Source organism: Lissotriton helveticus, chromosome 3_1 (assembly GCF_964261635.1).
Source record: "Lissotriton helveticus chromosome 3_1, aLisHel1.1, whole genome shotgun sequence".
Lineage (NCBI taxonomy): Eukaryota > Metazoa > Chordata > Amphibia > Caudata > Salamandridae > Lissotriton > Lissotriton helveticus.
The window spans coordinates 1,648,411,606-1,648,424,586 of NC_136061.1; the positions used below are offsets into that span (position 1 = coordinate 1,648,411,606).

General features: G+C 48.4%; 1 protein-coding gene across 2 annotated transcripts in view; it reads right to left on the reverse strand.

Annotated features, from left to right (window-relative positions):
• Positions 1-854: 854 nt before the first annotated feature.
• Positions 855-12,981, reverse strand: part of CEP70 (centrosomal protein 70) — a 505,009-nt gene continuing 492,882 nt past the window's right edge. For both annotated transcript variants that reach the window (XM_078682403.1, XM_078682404.1), the window contains one exon: positions 855-1,076. In XM_078682403.1, coding sequence (XP_078538529.1) covers positions 1,015-1,076 — 62 coding nt within the window. In that variant the 3' untranslated portion in view covers positions 855-1,014. The remainder of the gene's footprint in view (positions 1,077-12,981) is intronic.

The following is a 12,981-nucleotide window of genomic DNA, read 5'->3' on the forward strand; positions in this document are numbered from 1 at the left end:
CACAAGAAGGACAACACAGGCAGTAACGGTGCAATATTCTCACACTCACAAGGAGATCACTGGCAGTACACACCACATGAACACACTCCATAACACATAGCAACAATACATTGGCATTTACAATGCCATTAGCTCAAACTCAAATAAATCCGAGCCCGATTGCATTTCTAATGCTTGTTGTTTGTTTTGCATTATGCATCCTAGGTACTTTAAGACTAAAGTGTCGCATTTATCATCTACAAGTTTATTTTTGCAACAACCCTTTTTAAAGACATTCTACGGAGTATTTGTAGGTTTCATTTTGGTCTTCTTTAGTTTAGATAAAGATATTTTATTTTTCTAAACTGGTGTGGTTTCCATTTGTGGTGTTTTCACTGTGTTACTGTGAGTGTTGGTACAAATACTTTACACATTGCCTTTGGGATAAGCCTGTCTGCTCGTGCCAAGCTACCAAGGGGGTGAGCAGGGGTTATCTAAAGTGTGTATCCACCTTACCCTGCCTAGAAGCAAGGGTCCCTATTTGGTCAAAGGTACCTACCACTGCCAACTAGAGACCCCCATTTCTAACACTGTCATGATAGAAAAGGACCAGCAGAGGTCAGTAAAATACCAGAATAGCTTTCTGCTGAAGGACTTTTTTTAAACTTTTCTAGCAACTGCCTCTATTTAACTGTATGGATAGAAAACGACCAGCAGAGGTCAGTAAAATACCCGAATCACCTTACCCAGGATAATGTGCTTCATAGCTAAAATCTTATAAGGGCCAAAGGGGCGATTATTGCATTGCAAATGCTTGTTATGGATATGTTTAGAGCACCTTTCATTCTTTGGACATGTTCGACTCGGACACAGTATTTTACAAAATTAGTTTTAATTAAAACGACATAAAAATATAGAGTATGGAGCACTAAAATATTTCACACAAACCCTCATAATAAGTTATAAAGTACTGCAAACTATGTATGGCCCAGATTCCAAAAGCACCGCTGTGAAAAACAAAAAGAATCCATATCTTCACGTGGCTAGCACTTTAAGCTTCTGAACTGCTGGTAATATATCATCCAGATTAGTGATCTCTATAAGAAAAGAGAAGAAAATATGATCATCAAATATTACATGTTCACTGTGCAAAAGACAAGAAATATGACCAGACTACAGCATAAATCACATATTTAGAGGCATTTACAATTCTTTAACAAGATGTTTAATATTTCATATTGTTGTATAGCGTTTTAGGACCCTAGTGTAATTTACCAATTCATGCCCTTATATAGGTATAATTCACCTTGCCCTTATATAGGCATAGAGATCATACCCATATTTAGACATAACCCATCCAGTCCAAACATAGGTATGGCTACTTCCACTAGTTCCAAAAATCCACAACGATTTCTTGGAAAACTCTGCTTCAGCAGTCAGGGACAGCCCCCTTTTTGAATATTGATTTGTCCTAGAAATCATGGCGTTTTCAAAGAACTACCATTCCCTTGGGGTTCTTTGGTGACGTTATTATGTCCGTCTTTACGTCAAACCAGGCACCTTCAAGGTATAAATATGCCCACACTTGCCCTAGCAAACACACAGTGGTTTGGAGCAGTTCGACTATCTACTTGCCCGACTCAGCTCGCTACAGCAAGTGCCGAAGGAAGCTGACCCTCTAGCTGACGCACAGACAGAGAGGCTGCCTTTCTCTCGCTGAGAATCCAGCTCCAGTGTTTCCAAGCTCCCCTTGCGGGGTGTTGGGAAATCGAGTCCCGAGACAGAGATACCAGACCTCCTTCATTCTAAACCAAGGTACGGAGCTGATTAGACCCTAAGAGAAATCTTGGATAGATTCTTGGCAAAGAAACTAAATCTATGCTACACCTCACTTACTTCTTCCCTCGTACTAGACTTAGGTTAGGTACATCGGGGTAGGTGTATTTTAGAAGCACCAGTTGAATACTTTTAGTCTTTGTTATTTATGTATGTATTTTATGGCTTAGAAACCACACCATGCTTTTACAGTATTATTTTATAATACTCTTCTTGCTGTATGCATTCTACTTTACAGCCAGTATTGCGATTGTAGCAGTTCATTTCTTCTGCATGAGAAAGAAGACTGTTCAATAAATACTTTTATCTCTGCACCTCTTATGAAACGAAGCATGCACGATTGACTTAGTGAAATATCTATCTATTGTTTCCACGACTCTGAAGATACGTTTTATCTTGGGGAAACAAAGTTGTCATGTTTATGCGGTTGTCAGAAACTAATCCCTTCTTGTTTATTTGAGAAAGTTTCTAGTGACCTCTGAGCTAGCTGGCACTCACAATTAAGTCTAATATATTCGATAGAGACCTAGTTGACCTAAGTCCTACGTCACATCTATAGGATATATTATTCCAATGAGCAGAGCCTATTGGGAATATAGGTACTACTCCACAATATGTTTAAATACTCCCATACACAACTATGATTTCGAGAGACTAAGACAAAAAGACAACACCTCGCTTCACATATAGTTACTTGAAAATGGTATGTATGTGCATCAAGCTTTGTGAAACAAAATAAAAAAGCTTTTCGGTGGTAGGTTACAATGGGGAAAAAAACATGTGGCATATCTGTGTCTGGATTATTAGTCTATTTTTTCACCTTAACACACTATGAAACCAAAGGACTCCCTTTTTTTTTAATACAAATATTTTTGAGTCCCCCCCCCCCCCCATTTTCGTTGTACAGAACACATAAGAAAATTCATTATATTTTAACATGCAGGACTTGTCACAAATCATAGAAAAATTATACAAATAGATCAAGCATAAAGAGATAAAATATAAATGAAGGCAAATCAAGATATACAGTTATAATAAGACAGAAGTTTAGCACAATTTTTTTTCTAATCTACCCTGGATCACTCTCTTTCCACTTCTGTATATGATCCCATATCTCGTTTCCCAGTTTCTTGCCTTTTCTGCCCCTCCTTGCATAATTCGCTTTCTCAAGGTTAAAGGCAGCCAATAGTTTCTTTAACCATTGATGGAAAGTGGGCGGCAATCGGTCCAGCCATGCTGTAGCAATACAAAGTCTTAAAACAGCCATAGCCACAAAGATAAAATACTGATGATTAGTCTTGCCAAGACTATCCTCTATTCCTAGGAGTACAAGTGATGGTGTTAGATTAATTTCTATTGTTAGTGATCTTTTAAGAAATACTTCAATTTCGTCTTGGGTTGTTTGTAAGAGTGGACAATTAGCAAACATATGGACTAGGTCAGCCTGAGTACTGACACATCTCGGACATGTAGGGCCAGCTACTCCTCCCCACTGCGCCAACCTAGATGGAGTATAGTACAGAAAATACAGCGTTTTAAAATGCTGTGCCTGAAGTGATACTGAGCATAATAATTTCTGCCCTAGTTCCAAGGATCTATAGAAACTTTACTTCTCTACACCCACTTTTTGTATCCATTTACCTTCATATTTTTCCAGATCATCTGGTTGATACTCTATTAATTCAGAATAAATGTGTTTAATTGTGCAGTCTGTACCAGCCTGTATAGATAATTTGTGTTTTTGCAGTATTGAGGGCATGGCCAGACACTTCTCCAAATACTTGCGCTTCTACCTCAACCAACTCTATAGCTTCTGTGGGTCTAGGTGTTACAATCGCCACGTCATCAGCATAGGCCAGGATTTGGCAAGGGCCCCTACCAGTCTCTACTGGGAAAATATTGTCATTCAGTTCTATACGCCTTATATATGGGTCCATGTAAAGGGCAAATAAAAGCGGGGAGCAAGGGCACCCCTGCCGTGTAACCCTCTTTATCTGGAAAGATGACGTATACCCCCCGTTTACTTTTATACGAGCGGTCGGTCCTGCATATAGTACCTGTAAGGCTTTCACCGTTCCCTCCCCAAATCCCACCCTTCTCAAAATGAACCAAAGAAAATCCCAGGAGACCCGGCCAAAAGCTTTTTCAGCATCCAATAACATCACTGCGAGCGGGTCTCCTGTAACCGCTGCAAAATCCTTTCGTGTATGATGAGTTGTGCCCCTTCCTGGTATAAACCCGTGTTGATTAATACTAACCAAAGTGTCAATTACCTTCGCTATTCTCAGGGCGAGTATCTTTGAATATACTTTTGTGTCTGTGTTCATTAAGGTTATTGGCCTATAAGAACCAGGTTGGTTTGACGGCTTACCCTTTTTTAAGATTAGAACAATGTCCGCCCCTGCCCAGCTATTTGGAGTTGATATTCCTGTCTGTGCTTGCTGCATTGTGGTAATGAAATCCTTTTTAATTACATCCCAAAGTGTTTTATAAAATTCCAGCGGGATTTGATCAGGTCCTGCAGCCTTCCCTGACGGAAGGCTGGTTAAAGCAGTCAATATTTCTTCTGGTGTAAACAGAGCCTCCAATGTATTAGTCTGTTCTTCTAATAGAGTAACTACCGGTATATTGTGTAGATAATTACTTGTTTTGATAATATCAGCCAGGCACTCTTGATCATACAAGGAGGTATAACATTTTCTAAAAACTTCTTGAATCCCTTCTGAGTCTGTAACTATTTTTCCTGCATCATCCTGTATCTCTCTTATTTGCCCTTTAGAGACATTCTGTCTTGTGCGGATGGCAAGTGTACGGCCAACGGTTTCATTGAATTCATAACATCTTTCTCTGTTTGCTAAATATATTTTCGCTGCCTTATTAGCTATACCCTCCTCCGCTTCCATCCTTGCTTTTGCTATTCTGCTCAATACTTGATCTAATGGGGCTCCTCTAAGCACACTGAGTTAATTCCTCCTCTGCCTCTGCTTGAACCAGTTCCACCTCCCTTTGTCTGTCCCTTCTTCGACTTGCTACACTAAAGCTTATTGTCTCCCCTCGAATGGCCGCCTTAAAAGAGTCCCACATGTTCCCTGTTGCCGTACTGCCTCTAATAATATCTAGGAAACTCCTGATCCAATTCCTCATATGCATAATATAAGCATCATCCTTTAGTAGCCCTCTCTCAAATGTCCAAGTTCGGACCAAGTCAGTGCTTACCCCAATATTTAGTGTTAGAATCAGGGGATTGTGATCGGATATTATACGCGGTAGTCTTTCAATCTTAACTCTAGGTTGCAGAGAGTATGAGATGAAAAAATAATCTAGTCTGGCGCAGACTTTATGTGGGGCTGAGTAATAAGTAAAACCCTGCTCAGCAGGTTTTAGGGCCCCCCATACATCCACTAACGCATTGTTCCTTGTGAGGTTATATAGTGAGCGCCAAACTCTTTTTCCTACCGTGATAACCCCCGCCGGAGGTCATACCCAGTCCACCTGCCCCATTAATATTGAAGTCCCCAGCCAGGATTACAGTACGGGACCAGGTGGCTAATTCCAAATCCAAGAAATCCAGAATATCCGGATCATCTTACGTTGAACCATAAACGCAGCCTACAGTAATCCATTTCTCATTAACTTTACACTCTGTTAGGACCCATCTCCCCCATTGGTCTTCGAGCTTCCTCCTTACTAAAATATCCCTGCGTTTCGCTAATATTGCCACTCCTCTATTCTTAGCCCCTTGCTTAGAATATGCTAATACGGTGAATCCCAGTTGTTCTAATAGGTAACCTTGCCCCCCTTCTAAATGGGTCTCCGGCAAACAAACCAAGTCCACATTTAGGGATCTTAACCAGGTTGCAACCCTCTGTCTTTTAATTCGGTCATTTAGACCGCAAACATTGACCGAAACTACACGTATACTCATTAGTGTACATCAAGTGGATTTCCCGTCAAACTCATACCAGTAATATACAGTATTTCGACATTTATCTCTTGCTGGGATACATTCTCCCAATTAGACACATCAAATTTTTCTATACTGCCCTGCATGTGATAACTCAAACACAAAACAATGTGCTCTGTACCCCTCTTCCACCCCCCCCCCTTCACCCCTCCCACCCCTCCCTTACGGGCAAATTGGTCGGTCCTGACCTATACGTAACAGCTGTAGCCCCAAGTGTCACCCGACCCTCCTGCTCCAAAAAAAATCACATGTCTCTGAGATACACACCGCTAGTTGTTGCTGCTGCTGCTAACTATTCCTTTTTCTGAATTATGCATTATTACTTCCGATGTTTGGAGGCCACCATCATAGACCTTGAACCTTCTTTCCTCCCTTTCACCTCATCCAAATATGCCTGCGCTTTGATTTCTGAAAAGAAAATCTTAACCTGCCCATTAACTATAACTTTAAGGCGACAGGGGAACATTAAATAGGCCTCACAACCAATATTTTGAAAAGGGGTTATCATTTGCCTCATGCGCCATCGCCTTTCCACTGTTGCATGACAGAAGTCCGGCCGGGCAAAAAACGTCGTGCCAATGTAGGATCGTCTGGCCTCAGGTTTGGCTTTATCCATAATTTCTTGCCTTAATAGAAAGTTTCCTACATATATCAGAATCGCCCTCGGTTTATCTGCTGTCTGCTCTTTTCTTTGTACCATAGGGAACCTGTGAGCCCTTTGTATCTCACTATCCCAATTCCAGGTAGACAATTCTGGAAAAGCCCCCTTAAGTAAAGTAACAACAAATGCTCGTACATCCTGTCCCGCTTTTCCTTCCGCGACCCCTAGAAGTCTAACATTGTTCCTTCGCTGTCTATTTTCATAGTCCTCAAGTTTCCAATGGACATCCGACGCCATCTTTTCCTGCTCGTTTTTGAACTCATTCCATTTCCCAACGTCTTCCTCTAGTCTCTCAGTTCTTGATTCCACTTCTGTGACCCTGGCTTCCATGTCTGCATAGAGTTTATTCACCTTGCGTAGTGAGCCCTGTATTTTTTGGTTGGCCTGCTTCGCCCTCCGAGACTCACTTCTTGCCTCCCCCTGCATTTGTTTCAGAGTAGCATAGAGCATATCCATGGTGGTTGTTTGTCCAGGGTTGTTATTCTGGGTTTGAGGTAGAGTAGTGCCTCCTTCTTGGTAAAGCTGGGAGGTTGCTGAATAGTCCCAGTCTAGCTTTTTGGATACTTCTGCATGGGTCGGACTCGCATTAATCTTTGCCCGGTTGTGTGATCTACTCTTAAGACTTCTCAGCGGCTTGGCCCTCCGTTTTGTGCATACCTTGTGCACTAATGCGCTTTCTTGAGATGACGCTGCTGAGTCTGTTCTCCCCTCAACTTCTGAGGTGTCAGACTAACTTTCCGTTGCAGAACCAGATGCTATCTTTTCATCGTCCTCCTCCTCCCCCTCTTCATCATTGACAGAATAAAAACAATCATCGCTGGAGAGCCTGGGTTGAGCAGCCTACCCCTTGTCTGTTCTCTAGATTCAGTGCATACATTGTACACAAGAGGATTTGGGCCACCCCTACCCTTAGCGCCATCAATATCAGGATAATTATCCTTAGGTCGCGATATCTGTTCTATGTCCGATGGTGATGACATAGTAGGCTCCGGGCCCTCCTCCGGGCACACCTCATGATCCCTAGAGTGACTTACTTCATCCTCGAGTATTGGAGAGATGCATTGTACATCAGTGTGCACATTATGAATCAATAATAAAGGTGGGGGAAGCATGCAGCTATCCGCCTCCAGCAGCGATTCTCTACCATCAACAGTCTCAGTTTCAGCATTACGCCCAGTCAATAGTACAGGTTCACCCCCAGCCGCCCCCTCCTTACCGCATTGCTTTTTTAGAATCCGTGCAGTCTGCTTGCATCGCCTGTGGTTGCGAGTGTGCAACAACCATTGCCGTCAGCCGTCCCAGCGTCTATGCCAATCGTTGTAGTTTGTTCATTCTGCACAGCAACTGCGGCCGCAGGGAGATGCGCTGATGATTGCTGCCTCTCTGAGCTCTGCACGTCGTTCTCAATGGCTGCGGCGGCCTCTACCACCCTGGTCCTGTCATCATGCAGCTCTCGGCTCGGCACCTCTGTCTCTACTGGATCTCCCGCGCTGCCGTCTCCTATCCTACGGGCTGCAGGTGAGGCGGAGGTTACCGGTCCTGGCGTTTGGGTCGCAAATGATTCCCGGAGGGTAGGTTGTCGTAGATTCCCCTCCTTGGTAGAAACTTCGCTGTTCTGTCGTTTAGCAGTCTTTTTAATTGCTGCAGATTTCTTTTCCTTATCCTTCGACGTCGTGCTTTTTTCAGGAGGAGCGATTTCCATATTCTCCTGTCTTCTATTTCTCCGTAATTGGGCTGCTGATCTTAGATTAGTCGACATTGTAACTGACATCGAAGCCGTGCCCGGGTCACTGAAGATAGCTTTGTCTGCTTCTTTTTCCTTATCGTTCTGTGGTTTCTGAAGTCGAGGGGCCATAGCTTGCTTCTCAGCTCCTCTTACCCCCTGATATGGAGCGTCAGTTCTCAGCGTGTTTAGCCGAAGATAGAAATGTGGCAGCCGCGATGCACTTCTCGCTAACCAGGCAATAATGCGGTGAATTAGTTCAAATGAATCAATCAATCAATCATAGCACTTGTATAGTGCACTACTCACCCGGAAGGGTCTCAAGGCGCTTGGGGGAAGGGGGGTTGCTACTGCTCGAACAGCCAGGTCTTGAGTTGTCTCCTGAAGGCGAGGTGGTCCTGGGTCCGCCGAAGGTGGATGGGGAGGGAGTTCCAAGTCTTGGCAGCCAGGTAGGAGAAGGATCTTCCTCCGGCGGTGGCTCTTCGAATGCGTGGTACGGCGGCGAGGGCAAGGCTGGTGGATCGTAGTTGGCGGGTGGGCGTGTAGAAGGTCAGGCGGTTGTTGAGGTACTTGGGGCCCAGATCGTGGAAAGACTTGTGTGCGTGGGTGAGGAGCCGGAACGTGATCCTCTTGTTGACGGGGAGCCAGTGCAGGTATTCCAGGTGGCCGGAGATGTGGCTGCGTCGGGGGATGTCCAGGATGAGTCGGGCGGAGGCGTTCCGGATGCGCTGGAGTTTTTTCTGTAGCTTGGCTGTGGTTCCGGCGTAGAGGGTGTTTCCATAGTCCAGTCGGCTGGTGACGAGGGCCTGGGTGACCGTCTTCCTGGTTTCGGTCGGGATCGGAAGATCTTTCGGAGCATACGCAGGGTGTTGAAGCACGATGAGGAGACGGCGTTGACTTGTCTGGTCATCGAGAGGGAAGAGTCCAGGATGAAGCCCAGGTTGCGTGCATGGTCGGTTGGCTTGGGTGCGGTGCCCAGGGCGGGGGGCCACCAGGAGTCGTCCCAAGCGGAGGGCGATGGTCCCAGGATGAGGACTTCCGTCTTGTCTGAGTTCAGTTTCAGGCGGCTGTTCTTCATCCACTCGGCGACGTCTTTCATCCCTTCGTGTAGGCAGGTTCTGGCGGTGTCGGGGTCTCTGGTGAGGGAGAGGATTAGCTGGGTGTCGTCGGCGTAGGAGATGATGTTGAGGTTGTGTTGGCGTGCGATGGCTGCAAGAGGTCTCAGGTAGACGTTGAAGAGGGTGGGGCTGAGTGAAGATCCTTGCGGAATGCCGCAGATGACTTCGGTGGCCTCGGATCGAAACGGGGGGAGGCGGACTCTCTGTGTTCTTCCGGCAAGGAACGAGGTGATCCACTCCAGTGCCTTCTCTTGGATGCCAATGTTGCTGAGGCGTTGAGCTAGGGTGCGGTGGCAGACAGTGTTGAACGCCGCAGAGAGGTCCAGGAGGATGAGGGCAGCCGTTTCCCCGTTGTCGAGCAGGGCTCGGATGTCATCTGTGGCTGCGATGAGGGCGGTCTCGGTGCTGTGGTTGGCTCTGAACCCGGACTGCGAGGGGTCGAGGGATCCGTTTGTCTCGAGGAAGGTGGCCAGCTGTCTGTTGACGATCTTCTCGATGACTTTAGCAGGAAACGGGAGGAGCGAGATGGGGCGGAAGTTTTTGAGGTCGGTGGGGTCCGCTGTTGGTTTCTTTAGTAGGGCGCTGAGCTCGGCGTGCTTCCAGCTCTCCGGGAAGGTGGTGGTGTTGAAGGAGGTGTTGATGATGTTCCGGAGTTGTGGTGCGATGGTGGGGTTGGCCTTGTTGAAGACGTGGTGTGGGCAGGGATCGGTCGGTGATCCGTAGTGGATGGTGTTCATCGTGCGGGCTGTGTCCTCGGTGGTCACTGTGGTCCAGATGCGGGGGTGGTGGTGGTGGTGGTGGGGGGCATTGGTTCGACGGTGGGGTGCGTGGTTGGTGTGCTGAAGCTGGTGTGGATGTCGGCCATCTTGCGGTGGAAGAACGAAGCGAGGGAGTCGCAGAGGTCTTGTGACGGAGTGATGTCGTTGTTGCCGGTGCTGGGGTTGGAGAACTCCTTGATGATGCTGAAGAGTTCCTTGCTGTCGTGGGCGTTGATGTCTAATCGTTCCTTCATGGATTTCTTCTTGGTGGTGCGGATAAGCTGGTGGTGCTTGCGGGTGGCGTGTTTGAGGGCGGTCATGTTGTCGGTGGTCTGGTCGAGGAGCCAGGCTTTCTCGAGGGTGCGGCAGGTCTTCTTGGAGTCCTTGAGTTCGTCGGTGAACCAGGATGCCATCTTGCTTCTGGGTCTGCTGGGGGGGTTCTTCAGTGGTGCGAGGTCGTCGGCGCAGGCGGTCAGCCACTGCGTGAGGTTGCGGGTTGCTTCGTTGGGGTCCGGTGTGCTGGCAGGTGGGTTCTGGCTGAGGGAGGTGGTGAGCTGGTCGGCGGTGATCTTGCTCCAGCTTCTGTGGGGGACCTGGAGCGGGTGGTGGTGGGTTGTGGTTCTTCTGAAGCTGAAGTGGACGCAGCTGGGGTCGGTTCAGTGAAGTCCGGTGGAGTGGCTGAAGGAGATGTGTTTGCTGGAAGAGAAGACTGGGTCGAGCGTGTGGCCGGCGTAGTGGGTGGGGGTGTTGACCAGTTGCTTGAGTCCGAGGTTGGAGAGGTTGTCCAGTAGGGCGGCGGTGTTGCGGTCCTTGTTGTTCTCCAGGTGGAAGTTGAGGTCCCCTAGGAGGATGTAGTCGGCGGAGGGGAGGGCGAGTGGGCTGATGAAGTCCGCGATGTCTTCGCTGAATTGTGTGCGTGGTCCTGGGGGTCTGTATATGAGGGTGCCTCTGAGGGTCGTCTTTGGGTCGGTGTGAATCTGGAAGTGGAGATGCTCAGCTGCAGCGAAGGTGTCGTTGGAGTCGGTCGTGATGCGGATGGTGTTCCTGTGGACGATGGCGATGCCTCCTCCGGTCTGGTTGACGCGGTCCCTCCTGATGATCTTGTACCCGTCCGGGATGGCGATGTCGGGGGCTGAGGAGGCGTTCATCCAGGTTTCCGTGAGGAAGGCAACGTCTGGTGATGTTGCGTCGAGGAGGTTCCAGAGTTCCACGACGTGTCTGTGGACGGAGCGGGTGTTGAGCAGGATGCACTTGAGGTGGTTGTTGCTGGTGCGGTGCAGGTTCGGAGGCAGGTGAACTTGCAGGCCTTGCAGGTGAAGGGTCCGTGGATGCGTCTCGGGGTGGCTCGGCAGCAGGCGGGGTTCCGGCCGGCATTGAGTGCGTTGAGGGCGTCGGCGTTGTAGGTCCGTCGGGTCGTCTTGCAATGGTGGGGGCCAGGGGTCCTGGCGCGGGCCAGGCGTGGACGGGCGCAAACGGGCTTGCCTTTGGCGCGCCGCTGCGCGTCAACGCTGCGCGTACGAGGGGGCGACATAAGAAGGAGCCGGGAGGGAGGAGCAGCTGGGTGGCGAGAGCGGGGCGGCGAATGGGAAGGAGGGGGGCGTGGCCGCCGGGTGGCAGTGGCGGGAAGGAGGGCAGCGGGCGGCTCAGCGGCGGCTGGGTCGCCCTGTGGAGAGCGCGAGGAGGGAAAGCGAGGCAGAACAAAGGAGCAAAGAGAAGGTAGCAAGGGCAAGGGCACAGCACAAACAACGGGGGCAGCAAAGGGGCACAGCAGGGGAAAAACAAAAAAAACGAGGGAGCAAAACTAAGAGCACAAGAAGGTCACAGGGCACAGCAGAACGAGGTCAGCAAGGCACAGCCAAAAACGAGGGAAACAGCAGGGCACAGCAGACGGAGGCAGTAGCGGGGGTGTGTGGGGGCGACCTCGCCTGGTTACAGGCTCAGCGGTCGCTCCCTGCACCTCTGTGCTGTCTCCTTAAGAAGGAGCCGGGAGGGAGGAGCAGCTGAGTGGCGGGAGCGGGGCGGCAAATGGGAAGGAGGGGGGCGTGGCCGCCGGGTGGCAGTGGCGGGAAGGAGGGCAGCGGGCGGCTCAGCGGCGGCTGGGTCGCCCTGTGGAGAGCGCGAGGAGGGAAAGCGAGGCAGAACAAAGGAGCAAAGAGAAGGTGGCAAGGGCACAGCACAAACAACGGGGGCAGCAAAGGGGCACAGCAGGGGAAAAACGAAAAAAATGAGAAAAAAACGAGGGAGCAAAGCTAAGAGCACAAGAAGGTCACAGGGCACAGCAGAACGAGGTCAGCAAGGCACAGCCAAAAACGAGGGAAACAGCAGGGCACAGCAGACGGAGGCAGTAGCGGGGGTGTGTGGGGGCGACCTCGCCTGGTTACAGGCTCAGCGGTGAATGAGGCATACTCCGCTTTCCACATACTCCATTCAATTTTTAGCAGCAATCAGTGTTCGGTGGCACTCAGAGGTAGTGCCAAAACTTCAACATAGCAGGAGCAAGAAAAAAGGCGACTGCTCCCTACGGCCTGTCAGCGGCCATCTTGCCCCTCCCACAGGACTCCCAATGCTTTGCAAATTACAAAGGAGTTTTGAGAAATAAAATTATAAAAGTTCATCAGTTCTTAACATAAATAATATTTGTTAGCAAATAATGATTTTGTCTTGATTGGGAGCATGGGACAACACCATTGTAATGACGCTCTCCTTTCAGAGTAAAATAGTTTGGGCAAATCCTACAATGTTGCACTCAACAGAAAATAATACTGCAGGCACATCCATTGTGTAATAATAGTCCTGGCCCCCATTAAATACTCTGTAAAAAATTGTTGTTCAGAGATTTACATTTTTGATTTGTGTTTCTGTATAATTAGAGAGGTAATTTAGCTTGGGTTTACTGGTGGTGTAGGTCCCCCGCCCCTGGAAGGAGTGCCTGCCATACTGAG